Source organism: Carettochelys insculpta, chromosome 16, assembly GCF_033958435.1.
Source record: "Carettochelys insculpta isolate YL-2023 chromosome 16, ASM3395843v1, whole genome shotgun sequence".
Lineage (NCBI taxonomy): Eukaryota > Metazoa > Chordata > Testudines > Carettochelyidae > Carettochelys > Carettochelys insculpta.
The window spans coordinates 13,315,282-13,339,121 of record NC_134152.1 but is presented as its reverse complement, the minus strand read 5'-3'; the positions used below and the strand labels follow the sequence as shown (position 1 = coordinate 13,339,121).

The following is a 23,840-nucleotide window of genomic DNA, read 5'->3' as shown; positions in this document are numbered from 1 at the left end:
CAACTTCTGTTTTGTAAAATGCTAAATTTTTACTTGTTTTTGAATATGTATTCTTTCCAATATTTTTGTACCATCTGTGAATAAACACTTAAGAATACAGTACATAATTGTATTTAATTTCAGCCCCTGAGTGTGACTGCCCTAGCCCCAGATTATGGCGTTTGAGCCGGGGCGTGGGGAGTGGTTTGGGGATGTGGTGGGGGAAAGACACTGAACTCTGAACTATAGTAAATGTAGTGTTGTTATTTTATTAATGTATTTCCCCCTTTCTATGAAATAACAGTTATGCATATATAAACATGAGGGGCCGCAATTTTATATTCTTGCCTCAGGTGCACAATTTGCTAGTTATGGCACTGGCTCCTCCTCCTCTTCTCTCCCCACCCCTCCAGGTTTTTGAATCGCCTTGGGTCACGAAAGCTTCCTGAATTGTCAAAAAGAGTCCCTGTCTGGAAAAGGTTAGGAACCACTGGTTTAAGGGAAGGCAGCCTAATTGTCAGGTATGGTGTCCCTGGTCTGGAACATAGAGCAGTGGACAGACCTGGGTTCCCCTACAAGCCATGGGGAAATGATGCCATTGGGACAGTGAATGAAAATACCACCTGGGGCTGTTTGAAGAGAACTTTTGATGCACAAGAAGGGGAGGACTATAATGACCTGGTGAGAGCCACAGCATCCTGGGTGCCACGGCATGCAGGAGGAACAGAAGGGAGTTTGGACCTGGAAAGAACTGAAATAGAATGGCTAGAAGAAGGCCGTACCTGCAGTGACTTCCTCCTTTGTGACATAGAGTTAAAGAGAAGGAGTGATCTGTTACTTTACTTGATAAATAATTGGAAGGGTTAGTCATAGCAATACCCAGCTGAGAGTCCAGGGCTTACTTTAGATAATATATTTGATCCAACCTAGACATTCTAAACACTTCTAATATTCCAACATTCAAGCCATGATTTGTAGAGGCATGTGGGTCTGAGCTTGTCCATCACCCATACACTCAAATATTGTACTAATTTTTTTTTTATAAATGGACCCTCTAGGTCTTTTTAGGAACAACAAAAGTTATAGGAAAGTGAGGAACTTTTTAAGAGATCATATGATGGTAAGATGATAGTGATCTCTGTATTTTAAAGAAACATGATTCAAAGCCCATGATGACTCTGAACGCTAGAGACAGAAGATTTTAGTTTCTTAAACACCACCAGGAAAAGGATACCTTTAGATTCTTAGCCATGTATTGTATGCCTAAACTGCATTACATGTTGTGTAATTCACTACTCCTTTCTGTAGTATTTAATTAATCTGCTTATGTGCACATGTAGTAAATCTGGGTTGAAAGTCTATCAGTACAGAGTGTTACTGACATGAGAAAAGCAATGACATGAAAGCAATGAGGAACTTTAGCCTGGAGAGACTTTCAGCACATCCACTTTAACTTTAAATAGACTTGGCAAGTGTGATGTTTGCGTGGCAAGGAAACTTAGAAAGAAGTGAGTTAAACTTGGTAGGAATCTGGAAGATAGTGGATTTTAGGTGATTATTAAAAAAGGTGAGGTATGGGGGTAATATAAGCCAAAGGCAGGGGGTGGGGCTACAATCATACTCCAGAGGTAATCTGGGAACTGAAGAGACTGTGAAATGCTTTGTCACTAATTCTTAACAATTAAAAGTTTTCCAACTTCAATTTAGCTCAGTTAATTGGGTCCAATGGTAACTTATGGGTGATGAAGTCCTTAAGACTAGTGTACCATGTGAACTAGAAATAACTAACTATATTTCTCTTCCCTTCCACTCCCAAATCTAACTGAAATAGTTTCATGTAACATTTTAATAAAGGGAGCTGCATAATACCAGTACAGTCTGACATCCAGTCATTTAATAACGATGACCATTGACTTTGCTTTGGGCCCTAAGTTCCTTTAATCGGTCATCAGCTGTTTAGTAAGACATCATTTACTATTGATTCAGTATCAGAGAGGTAGCTGTGTTCGTCTGTAGCTTCAAGAACAACAAGAAGTCTTGTGGCACCTTATAGACTAACAGATATTTTGGAGCATAAGCTTTTGTGGGCAAAGACCAGCTGATGATTCAGTAATGAATGATGAGTCCTTTGCTGCTAAAGCTGTAGGAGAGCTCAAACATTCATTCAGAAACTGAAGAAAATGCTTCCACTGTATGATCAATGTTGGAAAGTTTTAGTTTCCTTAGCCGTGTCTACACGTGCACGCTACTTCGAAGTAGCGGCACTAACTTCGAAATAGCGCCCGTCACAGCTACACGTGTTGAGTGCTATTTCGATGTTAACATCGACGTTAGGCGGCGAGATGTTGAAGTCGCTAACCCCATGAGGGGATGGGAATAGCGCCCTACTTCGGAGTTGAACGTCGAAGTAGGGCACGAGTAGATGATCCGCGTCCCGCAACATCGAAATAGCAGGGTCCACCATGGTGGCCATCAGCTGAGGGGTTGAGAGACGCTCTCTCTCCAGCCCCTGCGGGGCTCTATGGTCACCGTGTGCAGCAGCCCTTAGCCCAGGGCTTCTGGCTGCTGCTGCTGCAGCTGGGGATCCATGCTTGTTAGCCAGTGGCCGGGTAATGTGCAGTGAGGTACTCCCCTGGGTCCTAAACAACCCAGTTTTTTACTGTTAGATCAGGCAGCTCCTAGCACTCTCACCCATGGCCAGGCTGTAGCAACCAAACGGTTAAAGTTCTTTTTGTTGTGCCGGCTGTGTTGCAGTGACAAAAGGATAATAGGGTCAGGCTCAGAGCTTAACTAGTTACAGGTTTATTAAACTACAGTTATAAGCGTGTGGTTACAAAAGGCTATTGTCTACTTCTTATATGCTAGCAAAGTACAGGTGTTAACAAGTTACGTTACAATCCAATACAAAGACATCTGTTACCATCTAACACAATGATATCTTGATACAATGACATCTAGTTACAGAGCTCTAATTATTTAGCTGTGCACAAAAAAGTCGGATACCTAGCATGGGTGTATCTTACCCTCTCTGCGTCTCTCGATACCAGCGTAGCCAAGCCAGATCGGTCACTCAATTCCGCGGAAAGACGAATACGAGGTTGGGCGTCCCCAGTTGTGGACCTCGGGAGGCAATCACCTGACCCGACCAGCAGGTAGTTGGTGGAATGCACTCAAAGTTAGAGTTCTTCTGGACCCATCTTTTATACCCCTTTTTGGGTTACTTATTCTTTTTCTTATCTAAGGTGCCAGATCATACTGGTCTGTCTTTGTGACGCCAGTTTGTTACAAGGGCATTTCTTACTTAATTTGCACTTGTAAGACAGGAGATAAGCAATTTGAGAGTACAGGACATTCTTTTTGTGTGGGCGGGGCACTTCCCCTTCTGGGATGGTTGTGTGGTCATCATATCCATCAATGCCAGCTGGGGTGATTTCTTGAGGGTCCCCCCCCTCTCTCGTTGACAGTTAGGCCTGTTAGCCTTCTATCTGTACTTTCTGCTTCTCAGGGTCACGATAAGCTAGCACATCTGGGCCTCAAAGAGGGCATCAAAGACTGTGCTGTCAGCAGCCGTTTCCGTTCCCTGTGTGCTCTTCAGTGGGGCGGGCAGCGAGCAAGCTGGCTTGTAAGGGGGAGACTTTGTCTGGCTACAATGCTGCACGCACAGGGTCTGCAACCAGTTGTCGGCTCTGTGGATGTTGTGTTGTTTAGTGCAACTGTGTCTGGGAGGGGCCCTTTAAGGGAGTGGCTTGCTGTTGAGTCCGCCCTGTGACCCTGTCTGCAGCTGTGCCTGGCACCCTTATTTCGATGTGTGCTACTTTGGCATGTAGACGTTCCCTCGCAGCGCCTATTTCGATGTGGTGCTGCGCAACGTCGATGTTGAACGTCAACGTTGCCAGCCCTGGAGGACGTGTAGATGTTATTCATCGAAATATCGAAATAAGCTACTTCAATGTAGGCTTCACGTGTAGACGTAGCCCTTGAGATGCAAGAGGGACAGAGGAATGTGGATACGAGAAGGTTGGGACAAGATGGGGTGGAGATGAATTATATAATATACATTTGTGAGTGGGGAGAATTTGATCACTAAACAAATCCACTCAGCAGATTTTGCGAACAGCACAATCTCCACTCTCCTGCTCACCTCTCCTGCATCTGATTGTACATGCATCTACTTTGCTTCTTGAATCCAATACAAAAGTGATTAAATTGTATCTTTGAAGTTGACCTAATTAGTTACAGGGCAGCCATCACCAGTGCTTTGGTAGATTGACCAAGTACCAGCTTTGTAATTAAGACTACTCATAAGAAGGATACATTTTTTAATTGCTTCGTGTTAAATGCTGTTCTCTCCTCCTCCACTGCCATTTAACTTCACATGTGCATAGATATTGCATTCGTGTGGCACACGGTGTGCAAATATGTGCTAGCCAAAAGTTCCCTTGCTTCACCTGTTCAATTTACTTAAAAGAACACAATGCGGGGTGAGGGGAGGACCTGTGTCCTCCTTATTGATGCTACTGTATGTCTGATGCTGCCTATTTCAAACATGCAATAACAATGCTTATTTCCAGAAAAAAATGATAATATTCATTGATATGAAATTGTTATCAATAATAGTTCAGGGCAAGTTGAGGTAACATAAATGTGCATAACAAATTACTGGTGAAAAATGTATTGAACAAAAATGCAAAACTGAAGTGAAAAGTTCATTTATGTCCTTAATGTATAACATATGTTTAAATTGCTCCAATTAATAATCCTTTAATCCCACAGCTCAACATGAAGAATGAAAAGTATAAATCTGGTATTATAAATTCATATGGGATGACATGTCATTTTGAAATTTAAAGCATTGAATTAGAAAGTCTGTTTTAGTTGGAACCTAGTATAATTTTTGTGGTATGCTTATCAATTAGAACTGTCTAGGAGATTATAACTGCATTCCAATATTTTTGGTAAGTGAACAGTTTTGAATGGCAACCAACATCCTGAATTAAACCTACACTTCTCTTTAGCATTCTGGGTCCATTAGGAAAAATGCAAAACTTTATAGTTTATTGGTGAAATCTAAATAGGTCAAGTAATCACTCATAAACAGTGAATGTCTAAAAGCCTACAAATGAACAACTCATAGTGAAATAGCAAACAAGATGTGATCTCAAAATGTTGGATATATCCCTGAGTGTCCTCCAGAGAGAGAAGTTTTGGGAGTGAAAGTCAGGAAGACAGTGGTACAAACACACGTAAAGTGTGAGGAAATGGAATATGTAAAAAGTTTGTGAGCATCATGCAGTAAACATATCACATTACAAATCATTGTGTTTGTGAAGTTTTTAAAATAGGGATTACAGAAAGCATGGCTTGACCTTATTTATTAAAGACCATCTTGTGTTTGCATGCATCGTGGCCCTTGAATTACTGCATTTTTTTACCTAATTGGAAAAAATGGCTCTTCTTGCTATTTTGGTTGCTGATCACTGGCTTGTCTCTTGCTTCAGTGGTGAAGCAAATAATTTACAGAACTACCTTATGTAGTTTGCAATTTGAGTGTTGCCTCACACAATATAATAAAATTAATGACTTTTCTGCTGTAGAATTGTGTGGACAAAGCAGCACTATATCATGGACCTTGGTTTCGGTGCACTAATGGAACACAGTTTTTAATGTCATTGGACTCTATGCGCTGTTGTACTATACTTTTCATTTAAAACCCACATCACATTTTTGCTTGTATACACCCATTCTTTGTTTATCTTTCACATCCTGCAAATGCCCATTTGTAACAGTATTGTTCAAAGATAAGAGAGAAGCAGCTTTTGCTCAGATTGTGATAATTTGAAAGAGTAAATTGGGCCCTGGTAAACAATTAGTGTGAAGTGTGGCTAACTGATGGTCTATAATCAAGAAGAAATACTTGCTGAAATTAGTAAAAAGCCTGTATTTTAAATGTTGCTGATTTATACTTGTTTGTTTTGATCTTACATATTGTTTATACAAAAAATCTGTTTTATATCTGAGATTAAGAAACTGTTAATCTCTTAATTTGAGATTAAGAAACTTGATAATGATGGTTCTATTAGACAGGTGAGGTTAATAAAATACCTTTTGTTCAAATATAATTTGTAATGTCATTGATGACTTAAAGCTAGTTGGACCATAGTATCTACCTCTCCCGCTAGCTAAGTGTCATCTACAAACTTGCTGAGGGTATAATCCATTCTCTCATCCAGGTCATTAATAAATGTTGTACAATACCAGCCCTACAACTAATCCTTGTGGCACTCCACTTGCAACCGACCACCAACCAGATCGCCACCTGTTGGGCCTGACCATCTAGCCAGCCTTCTATCCACTTTACAGTCCACTTGTCCAATCCATACTACTTTAACTTATGGGGAAGAATACTGCGGGAGACTGTATCAGAAGCTTTGCTAAACTTAAGGTATACCACATCCACTGACTTTCCCATGTTCACAGAGCCAGTTACCTCATCATAGAAGCTAATTGGCCAGGCATGATTTGCCCTTGGTGAATCCATGTTGACAACTCCTGATTACTCTTCCCTGTTTTAAGTGCTGTAAAATGGATTCCTTGAGGATCCCCATGCTATGAACAATAATTACTTAGCCTTATATTTTGGTTGATGAGACAATTACTGATGAATTTTAAACTTTTGTTATTTCTAATTATTCAGAAAATACTTTAATCTTCAGAGTAGATGTTCAAAAAGGTTTTAGTTTGACTATTCCATATATTTGGTGTACAACTAGTGTCATGTCAGACCGGATGTTTCGTAATATTTTTAAGCTGGAAGGAAGAAATGAACAAAAATGGACTGCTGGTCCCAATTTAAAAAAAAGTCTAACATTTCTAGAGCTCTGGCCATGTCCACCCTTGCCCCCTTCTTTGAAGGGGGCATGATAATTAAGATGATGAGAGATAACTAATGAAGTGCTGTGATGCATATGCAGCACTTAATTAGGCTAATTCTCCCCCCACAGTAACTTTGAAGTCTCAAAAAATTTTGGGGAGTAAAGGCACTGCGGAGTAGCCACAGGCACTTTGAAGTGCCCTTGGCTACACAGCATGCGGCACTTCAAAGTTTGACACTTTGAAGTTGCCACAGGGAGAATTAGCCTGATGAACTGCTAAATATGCATCACATCACTTCATTAGTAATCTCCCATCACCCTGATTACCATGCCCCTTAGCTTGTCAGAATGAATGTCTTATATTTTTACAAATACCCAGTAGTTATTCAAAATTGGACAATGGATGACCCACTAATTTCTGCTTTTTATTCATTAAAATATTTGAAGTTTTTTGACTATTTAGTTCTAATGATGTTTCCAGTGTGCTAGTTAGCTTGACTACTTTCCAAGCTCACCTGCTCTCTGTTACAAATAGTTGAATGAATCTTCGGAAACTGGACACAATCTTCATTCTGCACACAAAGGAGACAGATGAAGGGTGAACAGATCTTTGTGGATGAGTTCTTCATGTACCTGCAGATGGGTGCATTATGCGCATTATCTTAACAGACCAAATTTAATGTCCCAGATATGTGCCAACACTGCCAATTACTGAAAATCAAAACTCTGTAAACATCCGTATGCCACCCCACTTCAATAGGGCCGTAAAGGCCAACCTCTATAAGTTCATCCTGATGGACATACGGCACTGGAACCAGCTTCTCCTGTCCCTCATGTTCACAGTCCAGGAGTAACTCAGTCCTCCATGGACTTCTTACCTTTGAACTTTTGTACTAGAGGTAACTCTGAGAGGTTTCAAATCTAGTTCGAGAGATCTGGAAGGAATAACCATCCCAAGCCAACTATGAGACTCAAAGCATTAGGCACATTGCTCAAAAGAACCACTTATGTGCCCAAGAAACCCAAAAGGCAACCTATAATAAACAGGTAAGGCTCCACAAGTTCCACCCTGAAGTTCAGATCCTACTGCTACTGCCCAGTTCAGACTCAAAACTCCTCATTTGCTGGCAAGGGCCTTATGAAATGATCAGGCTGGTGAGTTCTGTAAAGCATGAGCTGTGCAGGGCTGACTAATATAAAGCACAACAAATCTACCACGTAAACCTCTTCAAAGCCTGGAGAGCCCAGGCAGGTTTACTAATAACACCCTACCTGTCACAATGAGAACTGGGCCCACAGGCAGCCAAGGCATCGGAAACAGGGGAAGCCCCTGATTGGATTCAATCTCTCTCCCAAGCAGAGATGTCAGGTACATCAACTGACCACGACCTTCTCATCCATCTTTTCAACAAAACCAGACCAAACTAACCCAGCAGCCCATTGCATCCAGACAGAACCAGGGTGAGTCCACAATGTGCCCTTGTTGCCAAGAAGACTAACAGCATGTTGGGCTGTATTAGTAGGAGCATTGCCAACAAATTTAGGGAAGTGATTATTCCTCTCTGTTCAGCATTTGTGAGGCCACAGCCAGAGAACTGCATCCAGTTTTGGGCCCTACTACAGAAATGATGTGAAGAGTCCAGAGGAGGGCAACAAAAATAATTTGGGGGCTATGGCACATTACTTATGAGGAGAAGCGTCTTGAGACCATTGTTCCTCATTCTGTCATTTCTCACTGCTGAACAGTCTCTCTCCATCCTATTTGGATCCCCTCTTCAGACAGTTGAAATGCCCTTTTACTCTTCTGTTCTGTAGACTAAATAAGCCCAGATCCCTCAGTGTCCCCTAATGTGCTCTAACCTCCTAATCATTTTCCTTGCCCTCTGCTGGACACTCTCCAGTGTGTTCACATCCTTTCTGTAAGGGTGGAGCCCAGAAATAGATGCAGTATTCCAGGGGTGCCCTTATTTAGTGCTGAATACAGGTGGAATAATCACCTGTTTAGGTCTGCAGCCAATGCTTCTACTAATGCACTCAGTATGCCCTTAGCTGCCTTAGCTATAAGGGCACACTGTTGGCTCTCATCCAGCTTCTCATCCACTGTTATCCCTAGGTCTTTTTCTGTAGAGCTGCTGCTTAGCCCATTGGTTCCCAGTCTGTACCAGTGCTAGCGATTCCTCTTTTAGGTGCAGGAGTCAATACTTGTCTTTGTTGAACCTTGTCAGACTTCTTTAGGCTCAATCCTCCAATTTGTCTAGGTCATTCTGGATCCTATCCCTACTCTCCAGTTTAGCTACCTCTTCCCCTTGCTTAGTGTCAAGTGAACTTGCTGAAGGTGCAATCCATCCGCTCATCCAGGTTATTAATAAAGATGTCGAACATACAGGGCCCCAGAACCAACCCTTGGAGTTCTTTGGTTTAGTGGCTGGTGTCAAGCAGACATAGAAGTCTTCATTAGTCCCCATAGATCCTGATGAGCTAGCTAGCTTTTCATCCACCTTACAGTCCATTTATCCAATCCATATTTCTTTGCTGGCAAGAGTACTGTGTGGGGACCATATACAAACATTTGCTAAAGTCAAGGTATGTTATGTCCACCACCTTTCCTATATCCACTAAGCCAGTTACCTCATCATAGGAGGAGGGAGTAATAGAGGAGGTTTTCTGATCTGTACTGTGAAATTAGGGCATTTTGTTAGTTATCTTAAGTGTCTGAACACAAATGCAAGACGCCTGGGAAATAAGCAGGAAGAATTGGAAGTCCAGGCATAGTTAAGGAACTATTATGTAATTGGAATAATGGAGACGATGGGATGTCTCATATGACTGGAGACAGCTTACAGCTTTTCTGTCCAGCAACAAAGTTGTTGTGAAAGATGCACAGAATTGATCTGCAAGATGTATTTATTTTACCATGTATTTTGTTTACCTTTTTATGAATGTCATGGAAGGGTATAAACTGTTCAGGAAGGGAAGCAGAAGAGAGAAGGTGGAGTCGTTCCTTATTATATCCCCAAAAATAAAACTACAATCACACTTATAGGCTGATATTTCATTTGGAGAAAGCAGACCATTTTCAAATCCGCTGGTTAAAAATTATACTAGATTGACAGGCCTTGGTTAATTACACCTTTTTCTTTCATTCTCCCCCGTAATCCACAAAATGAAATGAGACATACTTTGGAGTCTAATTCAGGCAGAACGTTTTCAAATGTGACTCTGATGTCAAAAGGTGTGTTTTAATATACAGTTCAGTTCCTGATGTGCATATCTTTTTGTTAGATGTGCATATCTTTTTGTTAGTGTCTACTTTGTATTTTTTTAACTTTTAATTTTCTGGCACAGTAATAAATATCGGGAACAACTTTTCCGTAACTTCAACTAATGTCCGAGGTATACAAAAAAGGCATTCTGTAAGTGTTTAAAAAAAAAAGTGCCAGTACTCAGACATCTCACAACCCTCTCTCTCACAGCCAATCCCATGACTGGGGCTGCTGAGGTGCCAGTATTGAGTACTGGCACAAAAATAAAAAAAAAGAGAATGGGTATACATCAATACCATGCTGTTGGGTTGAATTTTCTTTCCAAATCCATACCTTGCCAGGTAAGAGGGAAGTTATGCTTTATGCAATCTGTGTATTCCTCAGTGTTAAGTATTTGATCCAGATGACTCTGTCTGGAGCATTTATACAGAGATACTGAGAATAGTCTACTTTTAAGGCTTCTTTGTAAGTCTGAAGTTCATTTCCAGCTATTATATGGCTTGCAGTGCTGAGAACTAAGTGACTGCTCTCTGACACTACATAAAGAAGACGAATTCTCTTAGTCTTGCTTCCCATGGGACCTTACCTACCAGCTCTCTGAGTTGACCATAATATGCCTTTTTGAAATCCATTGTCTCTATTTTGCTCTTCCCCCCTCTACCCTTCCTTAGAATCATGAACTCTGATTTTATGATCGATTTCTCCCAAGCTGGCTTCAACTTTCAAATTCTCAACCAGTTCATCCCAATTTGTTAAAAACATATCTAGAACTGCTTCTCTTCCAGTAACTTTTTCCATCTTCTGAAATAAAATTTGTCTTCAGTGCAGTCCAAGAGCTTTCTGGATAGGCTGTGCTTCACTATGTTCATTTCCCAGCCTACGTCTGGATAGTTGATGTCCCCCATCACCACAGAATCCTGCATTTTGGATGATTTTGTTAGCTGGTTAGAAAAAGCCTCATCCACCTCTTCTACCTGGGAAGGTGGTCTGTAGTAGACCCCTAGCATAACATCACCCTTGTTTTTTACCCCTTTTAACTTAACCTACAGTCTTTCAGTGCAGCTGCCTGACCAGGCACAGTACAGCACTCTGTGTGGAAGCACACCTAAGTAAACCTGACAGGTGTTTGTCTCTAAGCTCATGTTCTTAAAAATCTGAAATAAGGAGGACTCATCCAGAAATTCTCTTGGAAGGTTATTCCAGAGTTAACAGCTCTTAGGCCTGGTCTGCACTAGGGCTCAGTTTCAAAATAAAAGACATTACTTGATATAAGGAGTAGAGGATACACACTGCTATTCCTGTTATTTCAAAAGTGGTGCTCCTCATGTAAAGGAGGAGAAACACCAGGGCTACGTCTACACGTGCAGCCAACATCGAAATAGTTTATTTCGATGTTGCGACATCAAAATAGACTATTTCGATGAATAACGTCTACACGTCCTCCAGGGCCGGCAACGTCGATGTTCAACTTCGACGTTGCTCAGCCCAACATCGAAATAGGCGCAGCGAGGGAACGTCTACACGTCAAAGTAGCACACATCGAAATAGGGATGCCAGGCACAGCTGCAGACAGGGTCACAGGGCGGACTCAACAGCCAGCCGCTCCCTTAAAGGGCCCCTCCCAGACACAGTTGCACTAAACAACACAAGATCCACAGAGCTCACAACTGGTTGCAGACCCTGTGCCTGCAGCATAGATCCCCAGCTGCCGCAGAAGCAGCCAGAAGCCCTGGGCTAAGGGCTGCTGCCCACGGTGACCATAGAGCCCCGCAGGGGCTGGAGAGAGAGCATCTCTTAACCCCCCAGCTGATGGCCGCCATGGAGGACCCAGCAATTTCGACGTTGCGGGACGCGGATCGTCTACACGGTCCTTACTTCGACGTTGAACGTCGAAGTAGGGCGCTATTCCTATCTCCTCATGAGGTTAGCGACTTCGACGTCTCGCCGCCTAACGTCGAAGTTGGTGCCGCTACTTCAAAGTAGCGTGCACGTGTAGACGCAGCTCTAGTCTGAAATAGTTGTTTCACAGAAGCAGTACGCTATTGATGGCTTTTTTAAAATAAATGCCCTCCAGAGGCCTCTCACAGCTGCAGCCCTGACCACTGTGCTCACACAAGGCATCTCTACTGATCCCTCCCTCTTTGGAGCTACATAAGGTCCACAAGGGGAGAAGGGCTGTGTGGATGTGACTAGCTATGACAGCCCAGTGCAGAACACCACCACCTGAGGCTGGCATGAGTGACCCTACCGTAGCCTCTCATTTCCCAGTGGCTGCCAGCACCCAATCAACTCCCATGGTAGCCTCTGGCCAGGGATGCAGAAGAGCCTGAGCCTGGACTGGTGCACAGATCCTGGACTGCACTGAGGTCTGGGGCAGAGGAGACTGACCTCCAGGATCTCCGCTCCAAGAAGTACAATGCAGTCGCTACTAGCCTGGCTCACAAGGGGTACACCAGAATCCTTGAGCAGTGCTGGCTCAAGGTAAAGGATCTGTGGCAGGCCTACAACAAGGCCAGAGAGCAGAGCTCTACACACCTTCTATCACTATGAGCAGTCTGATGCCATCCTGTGAGGGGGGCTGATCACCTCCCCCCACCACTGAATCTGACCAAGACAAGCCTGGAATCAGTAGGGCTGACAGCCTCTGTGGGTCCAGAGATAAGGTGGAAGAGAGGCCCTGCTGCCTGTCCCGGAAGAGGCAGGCTGAAGGACAGAGGGGGCAGGGCTTAGGGCAGTCAGCCCGAGCCCCACCTTGCAGTTCCTCAGAGCCACACATGGAGTGGTGGCACAGTGCTTTAGAGTGTTTCAAAGGGAGCTGGAGCTCTAGACACCACAGCTGCTACTTCAGCAGTGGTGGTGGCCAGAGCTCTGGGCCCCTTCAAACTGTTGGGCTCTGGGGCAACTGCTCTCTTTTCCACCCCCATTGGTAGTCCTGCCTTCCTGCCATCAGTTAGCAGAAGGGCAGGGTAGCAGATGACAACAGGACTAGCTAGCCTGGAGCTGCTCCTCACCCCGGAGCGAGTCCCCTGCTGCTAGGGCATCTCCCAGGCTTCTTCTTCCCAAGGACTCGGGGAGGGCACATCAGTTGTGGTTCATTACTTTCTCTATCCCCAAGGAGGGGCAGGTGATGGCTGGTCCAGGAGGCTGCACACCCCCTTCTCATCCCCCTTGGCTCAGGATTGCCATAGGGGAGGGATGGTTCAGTAGTTTGAGCATAGGCCTCCTGGTCTCAGCATGGTAAGTTCAGTCCTTGAGGAGGCTTTTGGGGGCATGCATGCATATATATATATATTTTTAAAAATCTCTCAGGGATTGCGATAGGTCCTGCAGAGTGGGCAGGGGACTGGACTTGATGACCTCTGAAGGTCACCATCATCTGAACCCAAGCATGTTGTATCTCCAGGGACAGGAGGGCTGGGCATCATACACTGTAATGACTGCCATTGTAACCTTTCTTCACAGCTGGGCCAGCTCTGACCTCAGCATGTTCTGCACCTCCCACGCTATCTATCCATCTGTGAGAGATCCACAAATGAAAGTGAACCCAGGGTGACCTGATTTGGGAACAGCCAGCCTGCCTACAGTCCTTTGTCCAGGGACTTGAGAAGTGCTTGGGGGGGGCACCAAATGGGAACAGAGGGTGGTCACTAGAGGCAAGCTGGCATGCCAGCAAGATGCTATGTGCTCCTCCTACACCTCAGTGATAGAGTGCCTGCTGGCATGCATGGAGCAGGCCACCAGCCACTCCCACCACACCCCCAGGATTCCCTTTTAGGCTCCCCGGGGGCACTGGAGTCCCAGAAAATGGCATGGTTGGATCCATAGGGCAGCTGACACCTCCCAGCATCCTGAGTCCAGGTGTAACTCCAAGCCCCATCTCTGAGCCCCCACCCCCATTCCACGTTTTCTTCCCATTTCCTCCCCTGTTGTATGTCCCCCAATAAAGAGTCCTGTTGTTCCACACATGCTTGTTTTGTTTCCTCTGAAGTCAGGAGAAGGACCCTTCCTTCCTTCCTTCCTCCCTTCCATGGGGTGGAAGAGGTGGGGATTGAATAGTCTCAGAACTGGCCTTGCATGAAACCCTCCCCCAAAGCCATTCTGATGAGCAAGGCACCGTCATGTGGTCTTCAGATGGCACTGATATCAGCTGTTTGTCTGGCCAGGGGAGGACATTCTGCCTCGGTGCCCCCCTTCCCACTAGCAGGAATGTCTCCCCCTTGTTCTCTCATCTGTTTTGGAGCACACAACACGCTGCCACTATGAAAGGGATTTTGTGCTCACTAAGGTCCAGGTGGATGAGAAGACTCCTGAACTTCCTCTTCAAATGTCCAAATGTGCATTCTGTCACCATGCAGCACCTGCCTAGCCTGGGTTTTGAAGTGGTCTGTGTTGCGGTCCAGGATGCCTGCATAGGGCTTCATGAGCCAGGTGAGCAAGGAGTTGGCTGTATCACCCAGGATGACAGTGGGCATGTCCACATCCCTGATTCTGAAGGTGTTGCTGGGGAAAAGGTTGCCAGAGTGCCTCTTTAGGAAGAGGTAGGAGTTCTGGATGATGCAGGCATTGTATGCTTTTCCCAGCCATCTGACACTGATGTTGCAGAAGCATCCCTTGTGATCCAGGAGGCCCTGCAGCACCATGAATATGTACCCCTTCCTAGTGACGTAGTCCACAGCCCAGTGGTCTGGGACCAGGATGAGGATTTACATGCTGTATATGGCTCCTCTCCCCTGCACTTGGGGAAGTCCGTGTTAGCAAAGCAGTACATGATGGCACCCGTGTTTCCCAGAGTGATGAACCTTCCACAGCAGTACGTTGTTGATGACGTTAGCTACCTTCAGGAGCCTGACCATTACTGTGGATTTCGCCATGTCAGACTGGTTGCTGACTGATCAATAGCTGTCCAGTGTGGTGAACATCCACAGGGCAATGGCTACATGCTTTCGCATAGGGATGGTGTGTCTCGTGGTTGTTCTGTCACATGAGGGTAAGGGGTGAGCCACTCACAGAGCTCTGGGAAGGTGACCTTCCACATCCAGAAGTTGCACACCCACTGCTGATTTTCCCATCTGTGCATGACAATGTGGTCCCACCAATCTGAGCTTGTCTCATGCCACCAGCAGTGGTGTTCCATGGTGTCCAGGGGATTGCAGTTAATTCTCAACAGCAGGATGTAGGTGAGCAGGACCTGTGCACAACACTGGGGTTCATCATGCTGGAGCAACATTCAGGCAATTGGATGGTATTACACCATGAGGTACAGTACATGGCTCTTAAGTGCAACAGTGCTTTGCAGCAGCTCTGGCTCCATGTCAAGCATCCTGTGGCATGCGCAAGGGCAACCAGTGCACAGGAAGGCACTGTGTCCCTTTGATGTACCACAGCAGGGAGGCAGTGGCCAACTGGCTTGTGAGACACAACAACAGCTAGCCACCCACCTGGTGCCCTCCTCAGAGTGCTTCCGGGGCTATAATTCTGGGGCAGGCTGCATTCAGTGCAGAGGTGCTATTTCCCTACCCATAGTGTAGACACCCTATTTCTGTTTAGTTATTTCAGCAGTTATTAACTTGATTGTGGCTATTGTGGAACATGTGCCTATTGTAGACATGCATTTACAGTTAAAAAGCCTCCAGTGGACAGGGCAACAATTTATTATGATCCTCTTTACAACAGCCCTGACTTATTTGAAGTCTTATCAAGTCTTTTGTCAATTGTCTTTTCTTAAAGCATGCCCAGTTCTTTTTCACCTTTTAACATTCTTAACCTTTCCTCAGAGGTCAGTTTTTCTAAACCATGTTATCATTTTTGTTGCTCTTCTCTGTACTGTGTCCAGATTGTCCAATCCTCTTCTAAAGAATGGTGCCCAGAACTTGATACAGTACTCCAGCTCAGGTTTAAACAGTGCTGAGTAGAGTGAGGTAGTATGCACTGTTATCAATACACCCCAGAGTGATCTTAGCTTTTTTCACAGCTGTATCACAATTGTGTCATATTCAATTTGTGATCCACTGGGAACCCCAGTTACCTTTCAGCAGTACTACCTCCTAGCTAGTTACTCCCTCTTTTTGTAATTGCGTATTTAGTTTTTCCTTCAAAGGTGACATACTTTGTACTTTACTGAATTGCCAATTCTTCAATTTGTCAAGATAATTTTGAATTTTATTACTACTCTTTGAAGAGCTTGCAACTCTGACCAGCTTAGTGTCCTTGGCAAATTGTATAAGCATGGTCTCCACTCCAATTTCCAGGTCATTAATGAAAAATATTGATGTGTTCCAGACCTAGCACTGACCCAGTTCCTTCTAGTTCGTTACCTTAATCAAGTATGGGAGGGGATGTTCCTTTAGACTTTAATCCCTTCTAAAATTTAGGGTGCAATCTGCTTTCCATCTTTTTCTTGGACCTCAAAGGTCAGCTGGCTGGTTCCTTTCCTTCAGTTTTTATCTTCAGGGTCTTTACTTCCTCCCCAAGTTATTGAGGCATTCCATAGATCCAAACTCCTCCTAAATTCCAGGTATGGATCTTCACAAAGGCAGGCAGATCTCCACCAATTAACCATGCTTGTTCATCACAGCTACGTCTACATGTGAAGCCTACATCGAAGTAGCTTATTTCGATGTAGCAACATCGAAATAGTCTATTTCGATGAATAACATCTACACGTCCTCCAGGGCTGGCAACGTCGATGTTCAACTTCGACATTGCGCAGCACCACATCGAAATAGGCGCTGCAAGGGAACGTCTACACGCCAAAGTAGCACACATCGAAATAAGGGTGCCAGGCACAGCTGCAAACAGGGTCACAGGGCGGACTCAACAGCAAGCCGCTCCCTTAAAGGGCCCCTCCCAGACACAGTTGCACTAAACAACACAAGATCCACAGAGCCGACAACTGGTTGCAGACCCTGTGCATGCAGCATGGATCCCCAGCTGCGGCAGCAGCAGCCAGAAGCCCTGGGCTAAGGGCTGCTGCCCACGGTGACCATAGAGCCCCGCAGGGGCTGGAGAGAGAGCGTCTCTCAACCCCTCAGCTGATGGCCGCCATGGCGGACCCCGCTATTTTGAAGTTGCGGGACGCGCAATGACTACACGGTCCCTACTTCGACGTTGAATGTCAAAGTAGGGCGCTATTCCTATCCCCTCATGGGGTTAGCGACTTCGACGTCTCGCCGCCTAACGTCGAAGTTAACTTCGAAATAGCGCCCGACGCGTGTAGCCGTGACGGGCGCTATTTCGAAGTTAGTGCCGCTACTTCGAAGTAGCGTGCACGTGTAGACATGGCTCAAGTCCCAAATCCATGCTGGGATCACCATGTGCCTAATATATGACCGGTTGGGTCTCGCATTAGGTTCAATTTCAAACTATATATTCGCTGATGTCTCTTTTAACCATCTTTCATTTTTGTCCTCAACTATTTTACACTTAGACTGTGCCTATTTTAAGGCAGTTAGTTTGATTTTATGTCCCTGTCTTCACTGTGAATGCCATTAGGATAATTTTTTGGGAATGCTAAAGTCAAAATTATTACACCTGCAAAGCAAGTTGGCGTAGTGCCAAGTTCAAGTTTAAAAGGCCAGATTAATGCTAGTGTGGAAATGGCGATTATTTACATTGCCTTCGTTGGCCTCCAGAGGTCTCTCATATATATTGCACAGTGCCCCATGGTTGTCCACTCTGGCTGCTTCCATCTCCACTGCTCTCCAGGTGCACAAGAAGGAGGTAACAGGAAGTCTGCAAACTTGAATATGGCACCAGGAAGCCTGGGAAATTGAAGTGGGCACCTGGGCCCAATTTGAATTAATTTCTTTATCATCAGCACGGCAATTGTACTTGCCTATGAAAAAATAGCCCCAACACAGGGTGATGACTTCTTCCGTGCACAGAATATAGCAGGAGAGACAGACATTTTTTTCAGTGCTGGTGCCAGCCCACAATCCACCACACCATGTGGTGGCTAGCCTGTGGGAGTCATGCTTGTATGAAAGGCCAAGAAGCAAGGTCTGTCCCCTGCCCAACCACATCATGTGGCTAGTCCAGACCCAATAAAAACACAGGCCTATGGTGCAGTGCAGACCATACTGCCAGACAGCACCATGTCCTGGTGAAAGCTCAAAAAGTGGGAAACACTTCTGGGGGATGACTGTCACCAGGGGAAGTCTCTCCCCATGTGGCAAATATTTTTGGGGACTGGCTTTCTTTATGGTTTTGGTGGGGCTGTGTGCACCAGGGGGCTGGCAGACAGCCATACAGAGACCCTGTCAACAGGTCCCTCAAATACACCCCACCACAGGAGAAATGCTGGATATGAGTCAACAGTATGCCCTTGTAGCCAAGAAGGCTAATGGCATATTGGGGTGCATTAGGAGGAGCATTTCCAGCAGGTCTAGAGAAGTTATTTCCTTCTACTTGTGTAACCCTTCTGCCAGAAGGAATTAGCAGCAACCAGGTCCAGGTTCATAAAATCACAGAACAATAGAGCTGGGAGAGACCTAAAAAATCCATCGAGTCCAGCCCCCTGCTCTAAGCAGGACCAAACCGATCAGATCAGCCCCGCCAGGGCTTTGCTGACGTGAGACTTAAACAACTCCAGGGATGGAGACTCCACTACTTCTCTGGGTAGACCATTCCAATGCTTCACCACCCTCCTAGTGAAAAGGTTTTTCCTAATGTTCAACCTGGACCTTTCCAACTGCAACTTGAGACCATTGTTCCATGTTCCGCCATCCGTGACCACTGTGAATAGCCTCTCTCCAGCCTCTTTGCAGCCTCCCTTCAGTAAGTTGAAGGCTGTTATCAAGTCCCCCCTTAGTCTTCTCTTCTGCAGACTAAACAGACCCAATTCCCTCAACCTTTCTTCATAAGTCATATGCTCCAGCCCCCTAATTATTTTGGTCGCCCTCTACTGGACCCTCTCCAATGTATCCACACCCTTCCTATAATTGGGGGCCCAGAACTGGACACAGTACTCCAGATGTGGCCTTACCAAAGCCTAATAAAGAGGAATAATCACATCTCTGGATCTACTGGCAACGCTCCTCTTGATGCAACCTAATATGCCATTAGCTTTCTTGGCTACAGTGGCACACTGTTGACTCATGTCCAGCTTCTCATCCACTACAACTTCCAGATCCTTTTCTGCAAAACTACTACCGAGCCAGTTGGACCCCAGCCTGTAACAATGCTTGGGATTCTTCTGGCCCATGTGCAGGACTCTGCACTTGCCCTTATTGAACCTCATCAGATTTCTTGCAGCCCAGTTTTCCAATTTGTCTAAGTCAGTCTGGACCCTGTCCCTACCCTCCAGCATATCTACCTCTCCCCCTAGCTTAGTGTCATCTGCAAACTTGCTGAGGGTGCAATCCAACCCCTCATTCAGGTCATTGGTAAATATGTTGAACAGAACAGGACCCAGAACAGAAACTTGGGGCGCTCCACTAGAAACTAACCGCCATCCCAACATTGAGCCGTTGATCACTACCCGCTGGGCCCAACCTCTGAGCTTCCCCACTCACAAGCACAGAGTCTGAGTGTAGAAAAGGACTTTTAAAAAAAGAGGCATAAAAGTCAATTAGCGTAAGCTTGAGAAAATTATCACTCCCAGGCTACATCTACACTAACCAAAAACTTCGAAATGGCCATGCAAATGGCCATTTCGAAGTTTACTAATGAAGCGCTGAAATACATATTCAGCGCTTCATTAGCATGTGGGCGGCTGCGGCACTTCAAAATTGACGCGGCTCGCCGCCGCGCGGCTCGTCTAGATGGGGCTCCTTTTCGAAAGGACCCTGCCTACTTCGAAGTCCCCTTATTCCTATGAGCAGATGGGAATAAGGGGACTTCGAAGTAGGCGGGGTCCTTTTGAAAATGAGCCCCATCTGAACGAGCCGTGTGGTGGCGAGCTGCGTCAATTTCGAAGTGCTGCGTTCTCCCGCATACTAATGAAGCACTGAATATGTATTTCAGCACTTCATTAGTAAACTTCAAAATGGCCATTTGAATGGCCATTTCAAAGTTTTTGGCTAGTGTAGACACAGCCCCAGAGTTCATAACCAGTTCTCAAGTAATTGTCCCAGCTCAAATGCATTGAGCAATGTCCTTGGCCTCTCAGGCTCACCAGTCCAATGCTGTAAACAGCCAATCCACACACCCAACTTTCTCTGCACCCCCCAATTCAAATGCCCCACTCATAACTTGGTCCAGTCCATGCGGTCACTGGCACCTCACACTGATGCATTCCTTCATGGAACCTAGGACAATGCCACCTTTGCACAGGTGCAGCGTTCTGCTTGGTCCTACCAGACATCTGCTGGTCACGCCATCTGTCCACTGCTCCTTCTACCAGCCACACCATCACTGCTGTGGGCCTGGCCTGGGGCAAAACCCTTTGATTTCAGCTCTTGGTATCCACCAAAGTTGACTCTCATAAAAACATTAGCATCTAGCTCTATCTTTTTAACAGGTGGGGAGGGCTAGTCAAACCAGGCTTATAGCTATATAGCCAAGGCATAGGAAGGGCCAAGACACTCAGCTAACTGATTCAGCCAACACCCCTCCCCCATCTGCTTTAGAATGCATTAAACCAGGGAGCCCTGTGTAATCCAGGTGTTATGCAGTTATATCGACTGCCCTGTCCCCCACAATGACTTGGAGCATTGGTGAGATTTCATAATTCTTATACTGAGTGTTAGCATAAATTGTGATTTTACAACGTGTTTACAATAGACAAAATCTTGTTGCTTCCTTGCTACCCATCAGTCTTTTGTTTGCAAGGTATCACATATACACACCTTTGCATTCTCATGCAAATGATCTCTGGGAGACACATTCCTCCCAGCCTTCAGCAGCATTGAGTTCCTGCTGACACACCTTTGCATTCTCATGCAAATGATTTCTGGGAGGCACATTCCTCTCAGCCTTCAGCAGCATTGAGTTCCTTCTGGCACATTCCTTACATCTGGCACTGGTGAGGCTGCATCTGGAGTATTCCACAGAGTTCTGGGGGTTCCCCAGTATAGAAAGGATGTGGATCCATTGGAGTGGGTCCAGATGAGGGCAATGAAAATGATTAGGGGGTTGGAGCACATGATCTATGAGGAGAGGCTGAGGGATCTGGGCTTATTGGCTATGTCTACACTAGCCCAAAATACATATTCAGCGCCTTTATTAATGAAGCACTGAAATACATATTCGGCACTTCATTAGAATGCAGGCAGCCGCAGCACTTAGAAATTGATGTGGCTCGCAGCCGCGCAGCTCGTGCAGATGGGACTCCCTTTCAAAAGGACCCTGCCAACTTTGAAATCCCCTTATTCCTACCATTTGCCAGGGTCCTTTTGAAAGGGAGTCCCATCTGCATGAGCTGTGCGGCTGCGAGCCACGTCAATTTCTAAGTGCTGCGGCTGCCTGCATTCAAATGAGGTGCTGAATATGTATTTCAGTGCTTCATTAGTAAACTTCAAAATGGCCATTTATTTTGAAGTTTTGGGCTAGTGTAGACACAGCCATTTAGTTTGCAGAAGAGAAGAGTGAGGGGTGATTTGATAGCAGCCTTTAACTTCCTGAAAGGGGGTCTAAAGAGGGTGGAAAGTAGCTGTTTTCAGTAGTGTCAGATGGCACATTGAGGAGCAATGGTCTAAAGTTACAGAGAGGGAGGGGGAGGTTGGATATGAGGAACATTTATATCACCAGGAGAATGGTGAAACACTGGAATGCATTACCTAGCGAGGTGGTGGAATCTCCATCCCTAGAGGTTTTAAAGTCCTGACTGGGATAATATAGTTGGGGTTGATCCTTCTTTAGAAAGGGGCCTGGGCTTGATGACCTCCTGAGGTCCCTTGCAGCCCCAGGATTCTATTATTCTGCGTCCAATTTTAGAGATGCTGGCAGTACCCCCTGAATTTGTGGTAGCTCAGTATCTTTATGAATCAGGCCTCTGTGTACAGTGTTGCTTCACAAATAAACTGCGTATGCAATTATGTTGATTCCCTTTTGTGTAATAATTCTTGTGAATAATCTTGCTGGACTACATTCTTTTACAATAAGATTTGGTGGAGTTAATTCATTCAGCTAGTGTACAGATCTATATGACTCATCTGTAATTATATGTTACTACCTTTATCTTTAAGTGCTTTGAAAGATTTCCCAAGTACGTAACTAGCAGCTCATGTCATTTTTCCAAAAGTTTTAATTATTGCAATTACTGGCAGTTGATGTTACTGATTACAAGAAAACAGCAACATCTGCCTGGTTGTTTTTATGTGTCAAATGTGAAAAAAAAAGATGATTTGAACTTTGCACACTCACAGAAGACAGAGACATTCTCTCTTCTTTGCACATCAGTCCAATTATAGTAACTTTTCATTGTCTTTTGCATATTCTAGGATGTGATGTCTACATTCTTCCAGTTTGGGGCTTCTGTCCAGCAGGAGGCCATTGTCATGCTGAAAGTGATGCAGGATTATGATTGGCATGTCTTTTCCCTGGTGACCAGCACATTTCCTGGATATCGGGACTTTATAAGTTTCATCAAAACCACAGTAGAAAACAGTTTTGTGGGCTGGGATATGCAGAATGTGATCACACTCGATACTGCCATTGGGGATGCCAAGACCCAGATTCAGTTGAAGAAAATTCATTCATCTGTTATCCTGCTTTATTGTTCCAAGGATGAAGCTGTTTACATTCTGGATGAAGCCCGTTCCCTTGGCCTTACAGGCTATGATTTCTTCTGGATAGTCCCCAGCCTGGTTAGTGGCAACACAGAAATAACTCCCAAGGAATTTCCCACAGGGCTAATTTCAGCATCCTATGATGAATGGGACTACAGTTTAGAAACTCGCGTGCGGGACAGTCTCGGGATTATCAGCACAGCTGCATCAGCCATGTTGGAAAAGTACTCCTTTATTCCAGAAGCAAAAACCAGCTGCTATGGACAACTGGAGAAGAATGAGCAACCATCTCACACACTACACAAGTAAGATCTTCTACATTTTTCCTACATTGTAACTGGTTTTGGTGATTTTTTTTTCTAAAGAAGTGTAGTAAATTCTTTCATATCCAGAATTCTATCACCCGGATCACTCAAATAACCAGCATTTTAACCATAACTAAATTTTAGTTACATTTTCCATCAGTACATCAGAGTGAAAGTAAATAGAAATAAACACAGCAAATACAGTATAAGTTTACAGAGAGTAAGCCGTGCTAGTCTATACACTATCAAAACAAAAAGCAGTCAAGTAGCACTTTAAAGACTAGCAAAATAGTTTATTAGGTGAGCTTTCGTGGGACAGACCCACTTCTTCAGACCATAGGCGGACCTAATCAATCCCTTGATCTAAAATTGCCTAATCAGACCCTGCCAATAGGGCGGTTTTAGCTTCCTCCAAGGAGGGCAAGAGGTGCTGGCATCACCACCACATTGCATCCTGGGACGTAATAAGGCGTGTCAAGGGGGTGGAATGTAGCCAGACATGAACCCCCCATTTGGGCTTTTCTTCTTCTCCCCCCACTGGGAGAGACAGAGAGAGAGACAGAGAGGGAGACAGGCAGCCTTTGATGCCCTGGTAACGCAGGTGTGCTGTTGGACTCTCTATCATACACAGAAACCAGACATTGAGTCTGTTCTGGTCTGGCTATGGTCTGAAGAAGTGGGTCTGTCCCACGAAAGCTCACCTAATAAACTATTTTGCTAGTCTTTAAAGTGCTACTTGACTGCTTTTTGTTT

At 45.0% G+C, this 23,840-nt stretch overlaps 1 protein-coding gene across 1 annotated transcript in view; it reads left to right on the top strand.

The window, feature by feature from the left end:
* The window catches only part of GRIN2A (glutamate ionotropic receptor NMDA type subunit 2A), a 476,283-nt gene that overhangs the window by 251,363 nt on the left and 201,080 nt on the right, over positions 1-23,840 (top strand). Inside the window, exon 3 of the mRNA XM_075010498.1 lies at positions 22,495-23,087. Coding sequence (XP_074866599.1) covers positions 22,495-23,087 — 593 coding nt within the window. The remainder of the gene's footprint in view (positions 1-22,494; positions 23,088-23,840) is intronic.